At 44.9% G+C, this 12,566-nt stretch overlaps 2 protein-coding genes across 3 annotated transcripts in view; both read left to right on the top strand.

Moving 5' to 3' along the window:
- The window catches only part of UBIAD1 (UbiA prenyltransferase domain containing 1), a 326,949-nt gene that overhangs the window by 193,975 nt on the left and 120,408 nt on the right, over nucleotides 1-12,566 (top strand). The window lies entirely within an intron of this gene.
- TARDBP (TAR DNA binding protein) lies at nucleotides 3,325-11,013 on the top strand. Of its 2 annotated transcripts, XR_010607451.1 has the most exons (8): nucleotides 3,325-3,513; nucleotides 3,920-4,172; nucleotides 4,858-5,021; nucleotides 5,697-5,837; nucleotides 6,488-6,658; nucleotides 7,036-10,186; nucleotides 10,581-10,862; nucleotides 10,975-11,013. XR_010607451.1 is itself a non-coding variant. In XM_065650137.1 (6 exons), the coding sequence occupies exons 2-6, from the start codon at nucleotides 3,935-3,937 to the stop codon at nucleotides 7,564-7,566; spliced, it is 1,245 nt and encodes a 414-aa protein (XP_065506209.1). In that variant the 5' UTR covers nucleotides 3,325-3,513; nucleotides 3,920-3,934; the 3' UTR covers nucleotides 7,567-10,302. The 2 variants fall into 2 exon arrangements, 1 of the variants encoding a protein (XP_065506209.1); XM_065650137.1 differs by lacking the exons at nucleotides 10,581-10,862; nucleotides 10,975-11,013 and having other exon boundaries at nucleotides 7,036-10,302.

Raw genomic sequence — 12,566 nt, 5'->3', positions numbered from 1 at the left:
CAGAGAACACTTGTTTCATGTCCAGAGAGGGAAAACTGTGATCATCCTCCTTACACTCAGAATAAAGCAGGAGAAACTTTGTGTTGGGGGGGGAAATACTTCCACTGAGTAAGGGTGAGAGACAGAACTTACTAATTATTGGCAAAGTCAGGCCAGATCCTAACTACATGGACATGTCACCATTTGTTAAATCCTCCTGCTTTTTACTGCTCTAACTAGCATTAGAAACAGGCTCCAGCACTCCATGCTTTTCAATACCCACAGATGTGTGGGGTTTTTTATCAAGAGGTTATATTTAGATGCCCATTGATGTCGTTTTTCATCCCAAGTGCTTTTGGGAGGGCGAACGGATGATCATTACACTGAGTTTGCTTGTACCCATGAGCACAGTTAACCTAGAGCAGCAAACAGTTATTGTATTGCATTTTGTTTTGTGCCTGTGGGCACACTTAAGTCAGTATACACAATGGCAAGTACCACAGTATTGCATTTGTCTGCACCCGTGGGCACCCCGAATTGCCAGTGGGAGGGAACTGGTGAATTAACTAGCTGTATGCCCACTGGTGTCGTTACTTCAAGAGCAATACTACTGTTAATTGCTTAACTTACATCTAATCATAATGCAAAGGAGCAGAAAGAAAGCGCTGCAAGTATACCAGTTCTTACAGAAAATGGATAGTAATGTTTGTTTACTTCTAAGCTTGTTTGTTGCCAAAATTGAGGAACAAGCTCTTGGGGCAGAAGCCTCTGTTGTGAATAATTGCCCTTCTTTCCCTGTCTGTTTTACAGCCAGCAAGCTCATTGCTCTCTCCAAGCTTTTACCTGCATGAAATTCTGGTTCAGGGTTGATGCTTACTGTGCTCATTAGTGAAATTACCACCAGATGCTTTGTTAGATAGAGGTCACTCTGGCTGAATGCCATGACAACCTCTTCAAATAGCATGATTGCTTAACTATAGCTTTGACTCCAAACGGTGCAGTAGGTAATTTTGACACGCTGCAATTACTGCTCAGTCCTCACAGCATGTTCAAACAACACTGACTACCTCAGCGCTGACTTGGCAACACCAGAACTGGGTTTGGGATGTCTATTGTGGATGACTAGAAAATGTAGGAATTTCAGGAGAACGCCTACACGGAGCATTAGCTTATCTTGTTAGCCTGCGTCTAGTCAGGTCCTCTCAGAACTCTGTTGAAAAATGGTAATTAAATGATAAGGCTGAGTCTGAAGTTACCTGGGCACAGATGGGCTACGTTTCAGTGGTGCTGGGTGCCAACTTTTGCAACTGAAGAAATCTTAAGTGGGAGTCTAAAATACACAGTAGAATACATTAATGCAAGGGACTGGATTAGCCTTTGCTAGCAGTAGGGTCACCTTTCCTTACTTATTTTTATTTCTTTTTAGGAGACCGGTGCCAGGAAGGTCAAGCTGGATGGGCACTGGGAACACCGCATGCATGTGGACTGGATGAGTGTCACAGAAGAACAGATGAGGAGAAAAGAGAGGGAAGAAGGTGGGAGAATTATTTTCCTTGTAATAGTGTGGTACAGCACACTGGTTGTCACAGAACGGAGCTGGTTAGAGCGAGCTCTGCAGTGCGCTGCAGGAGTCCACAGCTCGGCTGATGACATCCCTGTGTGGGCTCCTGTTCATATAGATCTTGTAATAAAAACTGTTACAGATGTCTCTGGTGCGACTTGCAACTAATGTGACTGATGGACCAGATAAGCTTATTATTAAAGTATCAGAATAAAATAACTTGGAGATGTGGAGTGGCAATTATCCAGATACAAAATGATTAACAGCTACTAATTTATAGCTTTATAGCATTATCACTGCAAAATAAAAAGCGAGTGTTTATCTAGAGGGTTATGTTACTGAAAGCAGATGATTAACCTTGTAAAAGGAACCAGACCAGGTGGAAAATACCATGTTGCTGCCACTGTTGTTTTCCTCCTCTTCTGTGGTTCTTTTGCACACAGACTTGTGTGAGTTATGTGAGCATAGAGGGCTCTGCACAGCAGCCCAGCGAGCGGCCCTTCCTGGGGCTGCAGCTTAGGAAAACCTTATGTAGACAGGCTCTTCTGCATAACTTTTTTTTTCATCAGAAAAGTGGCAGCAACAATATGAGTGTCTCTTAGCCATAATGGCTTTGGAGTTCAGAAACTTATAATATTGTATAATGAGACTTAACCATTAAGTCTTTCCATTAAGTAAAGGGACATGCGGTCTAGAGAGGATTAAGGCATGTTACAGTAAACACTTATCAGGTATTGAAGGACAGGGCTAGAACTACTAGCTTTTTTTTTAACTTCTAGCAATCCTACACAACTGTTTTATACAAGGTCAGAGGAGGGCAGTGGATGGAGAGGCAAAAAACCCCCAAGCATCTGGAAGAATTAGCAAAGACATTGGTTCTGAGCAATGAACCGAGAGTTGGGGGAGGGCGGGAAGGTGTCAGATGAAGACACTAAATATGAAATACAGAACTGGGCTGCCGTAAGCTGCCTGCATTAGTCACCCTGGTTAATCTAGTTCTTCCCAGGCCCTCAGGGAACACCTGCGGGAGATCTGCAGATGGAGGCGTGTGGGATCAACCTTCCCACCCAGCGCAGAATGATGCGATTCCAGCCTTCACACGCCTCAGCCAGTATCGCTCATTGTGTCTTTTGGCAAGAGGGTTATAGCCTGGAAATACCTGCATTTTAAGGTTGATGTTCAGATACCGCACTGATCCCCATACTCACCAATTTTGTCACCCCGTTCTGTGAAAAAGGGATCTAAAAGTGCTTATGGGGTCTCAAGCCCAACTGAAAGCTCTCGATACACCCAAAACCATTTCCAGCGGAGTTCTCCCCAGCGATGGAGACCCCTCACCTTCCCTCAATAAGCTGCTTCGTTGCTTAGGGCTCGTTAGAAAGAGTGTGGGGGTTTTGGTGGGGTTCGTTTGGTTTTTACCTCGAGCGACGGCCGCTACCGGGACAGCGGGTCCCTCCCGCGGCCCGGCGCTGCCGACCCGCCGCAGTGCGGGCTGGGGGCTCCGCCGTTACCGTCGCCATCGACCGGGAACAGCCCCGCGCCCCGCGGCTGCCCGTGGGGATCCCGCCCCGCCGCGGGCGCGCCGGCACCGCCCCTTCCCGGCAGCCCCCGCGCTCGCTTCGCGCAGGCGCGGGCAGGGCCGTACCACCGGCGCTGGGGCGGAAGGGGGGGGGGGGAGCGGGGCAGGGAGCGGTCCCTTCACCGGCTGCTGCCGCCGTCCCCATCCCGGGAACACGGGCTGCGGCTCCGGCTGGGCGCGGGCAACGCGTGGCCGCAGTACGGGCGGGGCTCACCGCGTTCCCGCGGCCGGACGCGCTCCGCGGCAACCCCTCCGCACCCCATGGAATGGTTCGCCCCGCGGCCCGGCCCGGCCTCTGAGGGGACGCCGCGGCCGCCATTTTGTGCGGCGCCAGCGCGGGTTTGCGGCGGAGCCGGTGAGGGTGTCCGGGACACGCCGCTCCCTTCCCTGGCCGGTGAGCGGGGCGCGGCGGGCGCGCTCGGGGCCCACGCGGGCCGGGGCCGCCGGCGGTGGCGGGCGCGGAGGTCACAGGCCCTGGCAGGCGGGGCGGCCGAGGGGGCCGTTCCCCCCGGCCCGTCGCCGCTCCCGGCCCCGCTGGCGGAGGCCGCGGCAGCGCTGGGAGATCCCGCCGTGGCTGTCGGTCCCTCCGCGGGCGCCGGGCCGGGCCGAGATGTTGTTTCGGTGTCTGTGGGCCCGGCAGCGCCCGAGGCTTTACCGACAGCGAATAACGCGTTTCGCTGTACCCCGTTGTGTAATAGACACGGATGGGTCCTGCGTTAGGGCCGGAAAGAGGAAAGCCAAGTCAAGGGCAAGCAGGTGGTGGCTCACGCCCGCTTTTCCCCCCCTCCCCCGTACTTTAGTGACTCCCAGCGAAGATGTCGGAGTATATCCGGGTGACGGAGGACGAGAACGACGAGCCCATCGAGATCCCGTCGGAGGATGACGGCACCGTGCTGCTCTCCACCGTCACGGCGCAGTTCCCCGGGGCCTGCGGGCTGCGCTACCGCAACCCGGTGTCGCAGTGCATGCGGGGCGTGCGGCTGGTGGAGGGCATCCTGCACGCGCCCGAGGCCGGCTGGGGAAACCTGGTCTACGTGGTCAACTACCCCAAAGGTTTGGCTTCGTTCTGCACCTCTTTTCGGTCAGGAAGTCGCTGCTCATTTCTCATGGCTCCAGTGTTACCGTTGAACCCTCTGATTTACGGAAGTTCAGCGATTTTATTCGTGTATTTGACCCCACTGAGTTTTCAGATGTGCAGTAATGTTTTTAACTCTCTACCCATATAAGCAATTTAATGATAGTCTTGCATTATCCTTGGAGGGTTCACAGCCTTATATAAACCTTCTAAGACTGTGGTGCACTCACAGATGCTTCTCTTCAAGCCATGGTTTGGTCAGAGGTACCATTTAAACGATCAGGAAAAGAGGAGCCTGACCACTCTGTCCCCCTCCCCAGAAAAATAAGAAAGTAAATTGCTATTGAAGTGTTCATCTTAAATATTCCTGTCCTTTCCACATGCTTACAGGACTGTGATTGTTACTGGATAATACTTCAGTAAATTAATGCAGAACTAACTCAGTCAAATTGCATTTTGGAGGAGGACGTAAGCCTAGACTATTCTTTTTTCTCTCCTTGTGGACAGGTAGATATGGGTTATAATAATAAGCTCCCGGCAGCTGGCATGTGTCTTTTGTAGTCTGTACTTTTTATAATTATGATTTTATACCATGCAGTTCATAATCAGTGGAAACAATTTCCAGAGTCAAGGTTGATGTCTAATGTATTCCTCTGTATTCAGATAACAAGAGAAAAATGGATGAAACAGATGCATCATCAGCTGTGAAAGTGAAACGAGCAGTACAGAAGACTTCGGATTTAATAGTTTTGGGTCTTCCCTGGAAAACCACAGAACAAGACTTAAAGGAATATTTCAGTACATTTGGAGAAGTTCTGATGGTGCAGGTAAAATCTTTGCAGCTCAAGTAGAAATGGGTCTTCTGACAAAGCCAGTAGAAACAAACAGAGCCGCGTAACCTCACAGAAGATCTGAAGCTTGTGTGTCTTTTCCTCGGTTGCATTTCGTTCCATGAGCTTTGTAGCTTGTGCAGGTACAGGTGGCCAGGGACATTTGGGAGTGGCAATTCACGCAGATCAGCTTAATGGGTACAGTGTTTTCAAGCGCTTTTTGATTTATATTACTGCTGTTACTTGTTGTAGCTGAACGTGTGCTAAGGAATTAGAGATTGCTGTGATGGGAGCGTTTACAGGATGCTAAACTCTCCAACAGAACTTTACTAAGTTAATCCAGCTGTTCCTGCCTGCACCTGCCTGTTCGTGTGTGACACACATGTCCTGCCTCACCTGCGCGCACAAGTTATGCCTGGGCTCAAGGCAAGCTCGTTTTAATTTGTAGGTGTCATAAGCCTCTGCTTTGACTATATAATATTACAGTAATTTTTGTAAGAAAAGATGGGCAAATACAGTGAGATAATCAAAACTTTTTGTGTACTTTTTCTGGTGATCTTAATACCGAGGTTGATACAGATGACTGGTAAATAGCATGTCATTAAGTCGCAAATACAAGCATGCACTGTTTCTGTGATCTTTTTAAAAGTCTGGTTTTGTTTTTTTACTTAGGTTAAGAAGGATATTAAAACTGGCCACTCAAAAGGATTTGGGTTTGTTCGGTTTACGGATTATGAAACACAGGTGAAAGTGATGTCTCAGCGGCACATGATAGATGGAAGATGGTGTGACTGTAAACTTCCCAATTCTAAGGTACTTTCGTATTTACTACTGGTTTTACCAAACGCTCCGAAGTGCACTTTTTTAGCAGCTGTGTTAGGTGAGCAGTTGAATAGATTAATAATCCATTCTTGGATGTGGCTTTTCAGTCTGTGAATGGACAAGTGAGAGCAAGGGAGGAAAACAGGGAGGAGGTGGGTGAGCAGGAAGTGAACGAGAAGTGTTGGGAAAATAGCTCGTCATGTGGGGAATTAAGTACAGATGGAAATCTGAAAATAATGTGTTCTCATGTCCAGCAGTACCTGCCTAACTTGTCTGCTGCATGAATACATGGAGAATAAAGCAGGTGGAATAACTAACCTAGGGAAGATCAGTCTCCTTGAATTCAAAACAGAACCTGAAGCCTTGTCACTGTTCTCCTGTATTGCTCCTGTCTTCATTTTCTTGTGACTCTTCTCCATCTGTACCAAGGTGCACGCGTGTTCTGAACAGAGCTTTCTAAGTCTTTAATGTACAATCTCAAGCTTTCTTGATCTTCAGTCCTCAGAACAGACTAGATTAATTACAAGGGGCCTTTAGCAAAATGTAACTCAGTTCTCAAGGATAGTTGTGATTTTTATTTATTTATTTATTTATTTATTTATTTATTTTGGTTTTTTTCCTTTCTCTTAAATTCTCTCCAGCAAAGTCCCGATGAACCTTTGCGTAGCAGAAAAGTGTTTGTTGGGCGCTGCACTGAGGACATGACGGCGGATGAACTCCGACAGTTCTTTGCCCAGTACGGAGAAGTGGTAGATGTCTTCATTCCTAAACCCTTCCGAGCTTTTGCTTTTGTTACGTTTGCAGATGATCAGGTACATCTTTAAATATTTTAACTTCATGTTTAGACAGCCTAGGTTACAGTGACTTGATAAAGTTATTATTTCTGGAACTACACGTGGAACACTTGGTCCACGATCAGGACAATCCCAGTGGTGTTAGCTTGATTTGATTTATTGAGTTGTCTGAGGTTACACTTTCCAGATGGTGTTGTACAGACGGGTTTTTATACTGCAGTCAGTGTAGTAAATATGAAGATAAAACACTTCAAATTGGATTAAGTATACATATATGCTTCCTTTGCAGGTTAAATATCTGCTCAGAGTCATGTGGGATTTTTTTTGTCTTGTACTACTAACATTGAACAGAAAGAAGTCCAACATACATTTAATCAATCCCTTATTTCTTATAGGTTGCCCAGTCTCTTTGTGGAGAGGACTTGATCATTAAAGGAATCAGCGTACATATATCCAATGCTGAACCTAAGCACAATAGCAATAGGCAGTTAGAGCGAGGTGGAAGATTTGGTGGTAACCCGGGAGGCTTTGGGAACCAGGGGGGGTTTGGCAACAGCAGAGGAGGTGGGGGAGGCCTGGGCAACAACCAGGGCAGCAACATGGGTGGAGGAATGAACTTCGGAGCCTTTAGCATCAACCCTGCCATGATGGCAGCGGCGCAGGCAGCGCTGCAGAGCAGCTGGGGGATGATGGGCATGCTGGCCAGCCAGCAGAACCAGTCGGGGCCCTCGGGAAACAACCAGCCGCAGGGCAACATGCAGCGGGAGCAGAACCAGGGCTTTAGTTCAGGAAATAACTCCTACGGGGGGTCCAACTCGGGGGCGGCCATAGGCTGGGGCTCGGCCTCGAACGCAGGCTCCAGCAGTGGGTTTAACGGAGGCTTTGGTTCAAGCATGGATTCCAAATCGTCAGGATGGGGAATGTAGACGCAGTGGGCTCTGATACTGACTCTATGGTGGGAAATCAAATTTTTCTAACTCATGGTAAGTATACTGTAAATTACATATATACTAAAGTTTTCCGAATCAGTTTGTTCAGTGTGCAGTATATTCAGCAGTATTTTTGACACTTTTCTTTTTTAAAAAAAGAAAAAAAAGAAAAAGAAAGGTAAAAAGAATTTTCTAAGTTTTGTTACATATCTTGTTGGAATACTGAATGTTTGGAAGTGGACTGCTGTTTGCCCGATAGGTAAACTAACACTACAATCGATAGGAAAGGATTCTCCTGTAATCCTCTGTCCCTTGTTTCCTGGCTACCTGAATTCTTTGCATGTTCAAAATGGAAACCATTGGTCAGAAACAGCATTCTCTCCCTCTTGTTTTTAATTTGATCCCACCATAAGACTCTCCAAGTGCCCCAGTTGGAGAACACAGTGTCGCTCTTGTTTTGTGTTCTATTTTTTTTTTTTTTTAACACTGTCTCCCCTCCATACTAAAGTACGATATGAAGGCTTCATTTAATCTCCGCAGTTCATCTCATTTCAAATGTGTATGGAAGAAGCACTTCATTGAAAGCAGTGCTGTAAATATTCTGCCTTAGGAATACTTCTGTCTACGTGCTTTCTCATCCAAGAATACTTCATCACACCGCACATGCTGCGTCTTAGACGGTGGGTGTTCCATTTTTATCCGCTACTCTTTATTTCATGGAGTCGTATCAACGCTATGAACGCAAGGCTGTGAGATGGAACCAGAAGGCTGTTTGAACTTTTGAAACCTTGTGTGGGATTGATGGTGGTGCCGAGGCATGAGAGGGCTGGTATGTGCGAGGTACAGGAGAGAGCGCGTGCAGAGACCTGGTGGTGCATTATGGATTTTATTTTACTTGGCGAGATGTCTCTCAATCCTGTGGCTTTGGTGAGAGAGTGTGCGGAGAGCAATGATGGCAAATAAAGTACGAGTGTTTCTTGCATTCGAAGGACATCCATATGTGGAAGACTTTAAGTGGGTTTTATACCTAGTTAATCGATTAGTTGAATGTGTTATGTGAAATGAATATTTGTATTTTTTTTCCCTTATGTCAACTGCTGTGAATGCTGTATGGTGCGTGTTGGTTTTTTTTTCTGTTAATGATCTGTAAGTGTGGTAACGTGAATTGCCGCTGGTGGGGGTTGTGAGGAGAACATTGAGCTTGTGGTGAGCTTTGCGGTAGCTGCTGCAGCAGAGAGCACAGCGAGCTCAGTGTGCCTCTCGGGTGGAAGTTCCACTGTCTGTAAGATATCCATAAGAATGCTGTTTGCTGCAGTTTCGTGTTTGGATGCTTTTTATAAGATTTGTCACTGTAGGAAATTCTTAAATAAAACTGATTTAAGTAATATGTGTCTTTGTTTTGCAGCCCTGAATGCAAAGAATTCATAGCAGTTAATTAATTTTACACTTTTGAGATGAACTTCTGTAAAGCTCTTTTGCAGTAATTCGGTTTGTTTCAGATAAGCACGCTCTAAAAGTTGACAGCTCAAACGGAGCCACCACTCGTCACGTACTGATACCTGACCCCCAACTTTACTCCACTCTATTTTTGCACTGTATTTTTGCACTGTTCAGTGATCCGTATGTAGCTAAAATCCAGTTCCCCCCCGTTGGGGTGTCTGCACCTAGAAGGGTAAGCGCTTCCCTCCAGATTGCATCTGTACCAGGGAACGTTCCTCATGTGTTCTTTGAGCACTTCCTCAGAAGTGGGGTGGGGAAACACACAAACACTGTCAAGATGTGTTTCTGTCCACAGCATCTCCTTGGGGGATGTAGGTTTTTAACTTGTTTTTAGACCAGTCCACTAGTCCAAGTAGGGTTCTGCAACACTTTCAGCCCAGGAGAGAGCTAGAAAGTCACATTTGAAACTAGTCCCAGGAAAGGCTTTCTAGCTGAATAAAGCATTAGTGAATGTACAGACTTGGACAGAAGTCTTAATCTGAAAAAAATAAGTTTAATACAGGTGCAGAAGTGTCAACCAAGAGGCAGCTTCTTAACAAAGAGCAGGATGTTTTGGGAGAAACTGGTGGGGATTGTTTCCACAGGCAGGCAGTTGAGGAATTGTTGAATCTACTTGCGCTTGAAACCCACTGAAGCTCGATGGTTATTTTTTATACACGATACTGCACTATAGCTATGAACGTTCTGAATATGGATATTTACACAGTTTTTAACCTATTAAATTTTTCAAGGTAAATCTTCATTACCACGTATTACACTGAGGCATGTGAATAGAAGACCATCTAAACAGTGGATAAAACTGCACTAGTGTTAGTTTTCCATTTACAGTACTAAAAAATCAGCTGGGTCTCAGTATACATCTTGATGGGTTTAAAGAGGGCTTCGAAACACTCGGGCTGAAAAGTAATCCCACACTTGTTCATATCCCACTGCAAAAAGTTGCTGAGATTTTTTTTTTTTTCCTGCACCTAAGTCAGAATAATCTCCAAACTGTACCATCTGTGAATTTTGCATTTTAGCACTTGCACTATTACCAGCTACTTCTGCTGAGTAACACTTAAAAATGGTTTTCTTGGACCTCCAAAGACTAACCGTGATCCCCGCGAGGAACTGCATGGTAAGTTTTTGTAATTAGCATGGTTTTAATTTTGTTTAAATTGTCCAGGCTTAGGTTTTAACAGGCTGGCTGGCAGCATTGAGTTGTCTTTGCTAATTATTTCAGCCTTTCTTCACTCTCAAACAAAATCCCTGAAAGTTTTAGAATAATTTCAAGTTTCATTAGTATTTTCTAACTGCTTTGCGTACTCTAGTCTTTATAAGTGAGTGAATAAAATACTATTGAAAACATACTGAAGTGTTTGGAGTCTTATTTGAAAAGATTTCAGTTTTATTCTAGAAAGTAAAATACTAACGATAGAATGTGAACTGCCAAGAAAGAGGAAGTTTATGTAATCGTAAGGGGATATATATTGTAGGCAGAACTGGTTTTTTATAATATCACTTCTGCTTAGTTCCAGGAATCTGTTGTCAGCTGAACACATACTGAAATTCTCAATCTGAATGGGAAAGCTTGTTCTTTATAAAACTGTTCAGAAAGAGTTCTAGCAGCTGCCAGCAGGAACTTGGTGCTTTCACCGGATGGGTGTTCGTTCAACAGCTGCAGCTTTACAACAATCCACAACACAAAAAGAAAATACACTTTACTCAGTCCAGAGGAGCTTTTTGGGGGCAGGTGCCGCAGCCATCCCGTGTTTGTTTTCAGCTGGAATCTGCTTTTCCTGGTAAACACCCAGGTGTGATGCTGGTACTAACTAAGGCTTTAGCTCCAGTCTAACCAACACAATAGCATTGTCAAAGTTGACAAGATCATTTTTGTAACCATGAGTGTCATTTTTTTCTGCCCAGGCATCTTCACAGCAAAATGAGCATTTGTCCAAAATCCCCAATTTACTCCTCAAAGCTGAGGGGTTTCTTTGATCAACTCCACCAGCAGCAGCTGTTGGAACCCTGCTGTCACACACCCAGCTCCTCATCCTCTGTATCTGCGCCCCGCGGTTCCGCTTCTCTGCGTTCCACAAACGGCAGAACAATGAACACAGCAATAAACATTACACATTTTAAGATCCGGACACTGAATTATTATGCTTGTATGGATTGAATTAAGTTAATGATTCTAAATGTAATTCCTAGATTGTTTTGGAGTGGTAAAATTGCTTGCAAATGAATATTTGATTTAAGAGCACCATTTTCATTAGTCAGTATTACACAAATCCTTTGGAAAAGTTCTGTAATCAAGAGAGACAGTTTTCCTAAGGAATTTGGGCATCGAGAAGTGTATTTGTTCTGAATGTAAATTAAGGTAATTGGAATATATGGATATTCTAATCTAAAAGAGGAACAATTAGGCTTTTACATTGTGAAATGTTTCTCCCAAACCTCAGTCTTGAATCTTGAGTAATTTTACAGAGTAACTAATTTAGCAGTTCAAGCATTAAAAAAAAAAAAAAAGAAGCCTCAGCCCCAGTACTCTGCAATAAGGGCCTTCAGTGGCTCATTCTGCAGTGTGGTTCCATTTTCCTGTTAAACAATGCCAAGCAATTTAAAAGCAACAACGATTTAGTCATTTAAGAAACTGCATTCTCCAACAGAGAGCTGGAATAAACAAGGATTCAGCTTTTCACTCTCTTCAAGGGAAACTGAGTTTCTGGCGTTAACCTGAAATGCTAAACAGCAACAGGGAGCCCTGGGCAAGACCAAGGCATGTTAAAAAGGTAAATTTAACAGAGAAATATAAGGTTGATATTAGTAACTACAGAGAGTGCCAGTCACACTGTGCAGCCATTGCATTTTTAGTTTCTGGGGTTCTAATCAACAGTAAACACTAAATGTGTGGAACTATCAAATCAGACAGACTATACAATAACAGCTGAGATAAGCCTGTGCCTTCTGAAAACACAATCACCTAATTGTGATTTAAAATTTTTGCTGTAACATCCAGATTAGCTTCCGAAACTGCCGGCTAGGAAGCAGGATGTTATTAAGTGCTAAGTCTGAAATGCTGCATTCAGCAGGAATGACCAAGTATTCCCATTTTAACTTCCCTGGAGAGATGCAGTAACGAAAGAACATTAAAAATTCTTGCTACACTGATTTTGTGAAATCTTTCATAAAATCATTCTTTTCTTCCAACATAATTACAAGCAAATCTCTGAGCAGCAGCGTTCAAAGAGCAGCAGCACAGGCATCCACAGAAATGTGATTCTTTGGGGAGGATGTCAAAGAAAGGACAACTATTAACAAATTCAATATACTGAATACACCTCATAATTACAGTATGTAATTGTTAACGAGAAAAGGCACCTACGTGTTTAATGGCCCAGCGGCCACCCAGCTGTGCTGTGCTGTGACCATTGGGTGGTGCTTCAGTACCGGGACATGCAAACCTGCGCAGCATCAGAGAACAGAATATTCCCCTTAAGAGCCAAGAATTTGTTACT

This window comes from Caloenas nicobarica, chromosome 22 (assembly GCF_036013445.1).
Source record: "Caloenas nicobarica isolate bCalNic1 chromosome 22, bCalNic1.hap1, whole genome shotgun sequence".
Taxonomy (NCBI): domain Eukaryota; kingdom Metazoa; phylum Chordata; class Aves; order Columbiformes; family Columbidae; genus Caloenas; species Caloenas nicobarica.
The sequence above is the reverse complement of the archived record's forward strand: the minus strand, read 5'-3'. Positions and strand labels throughout refer to the sequence as shown.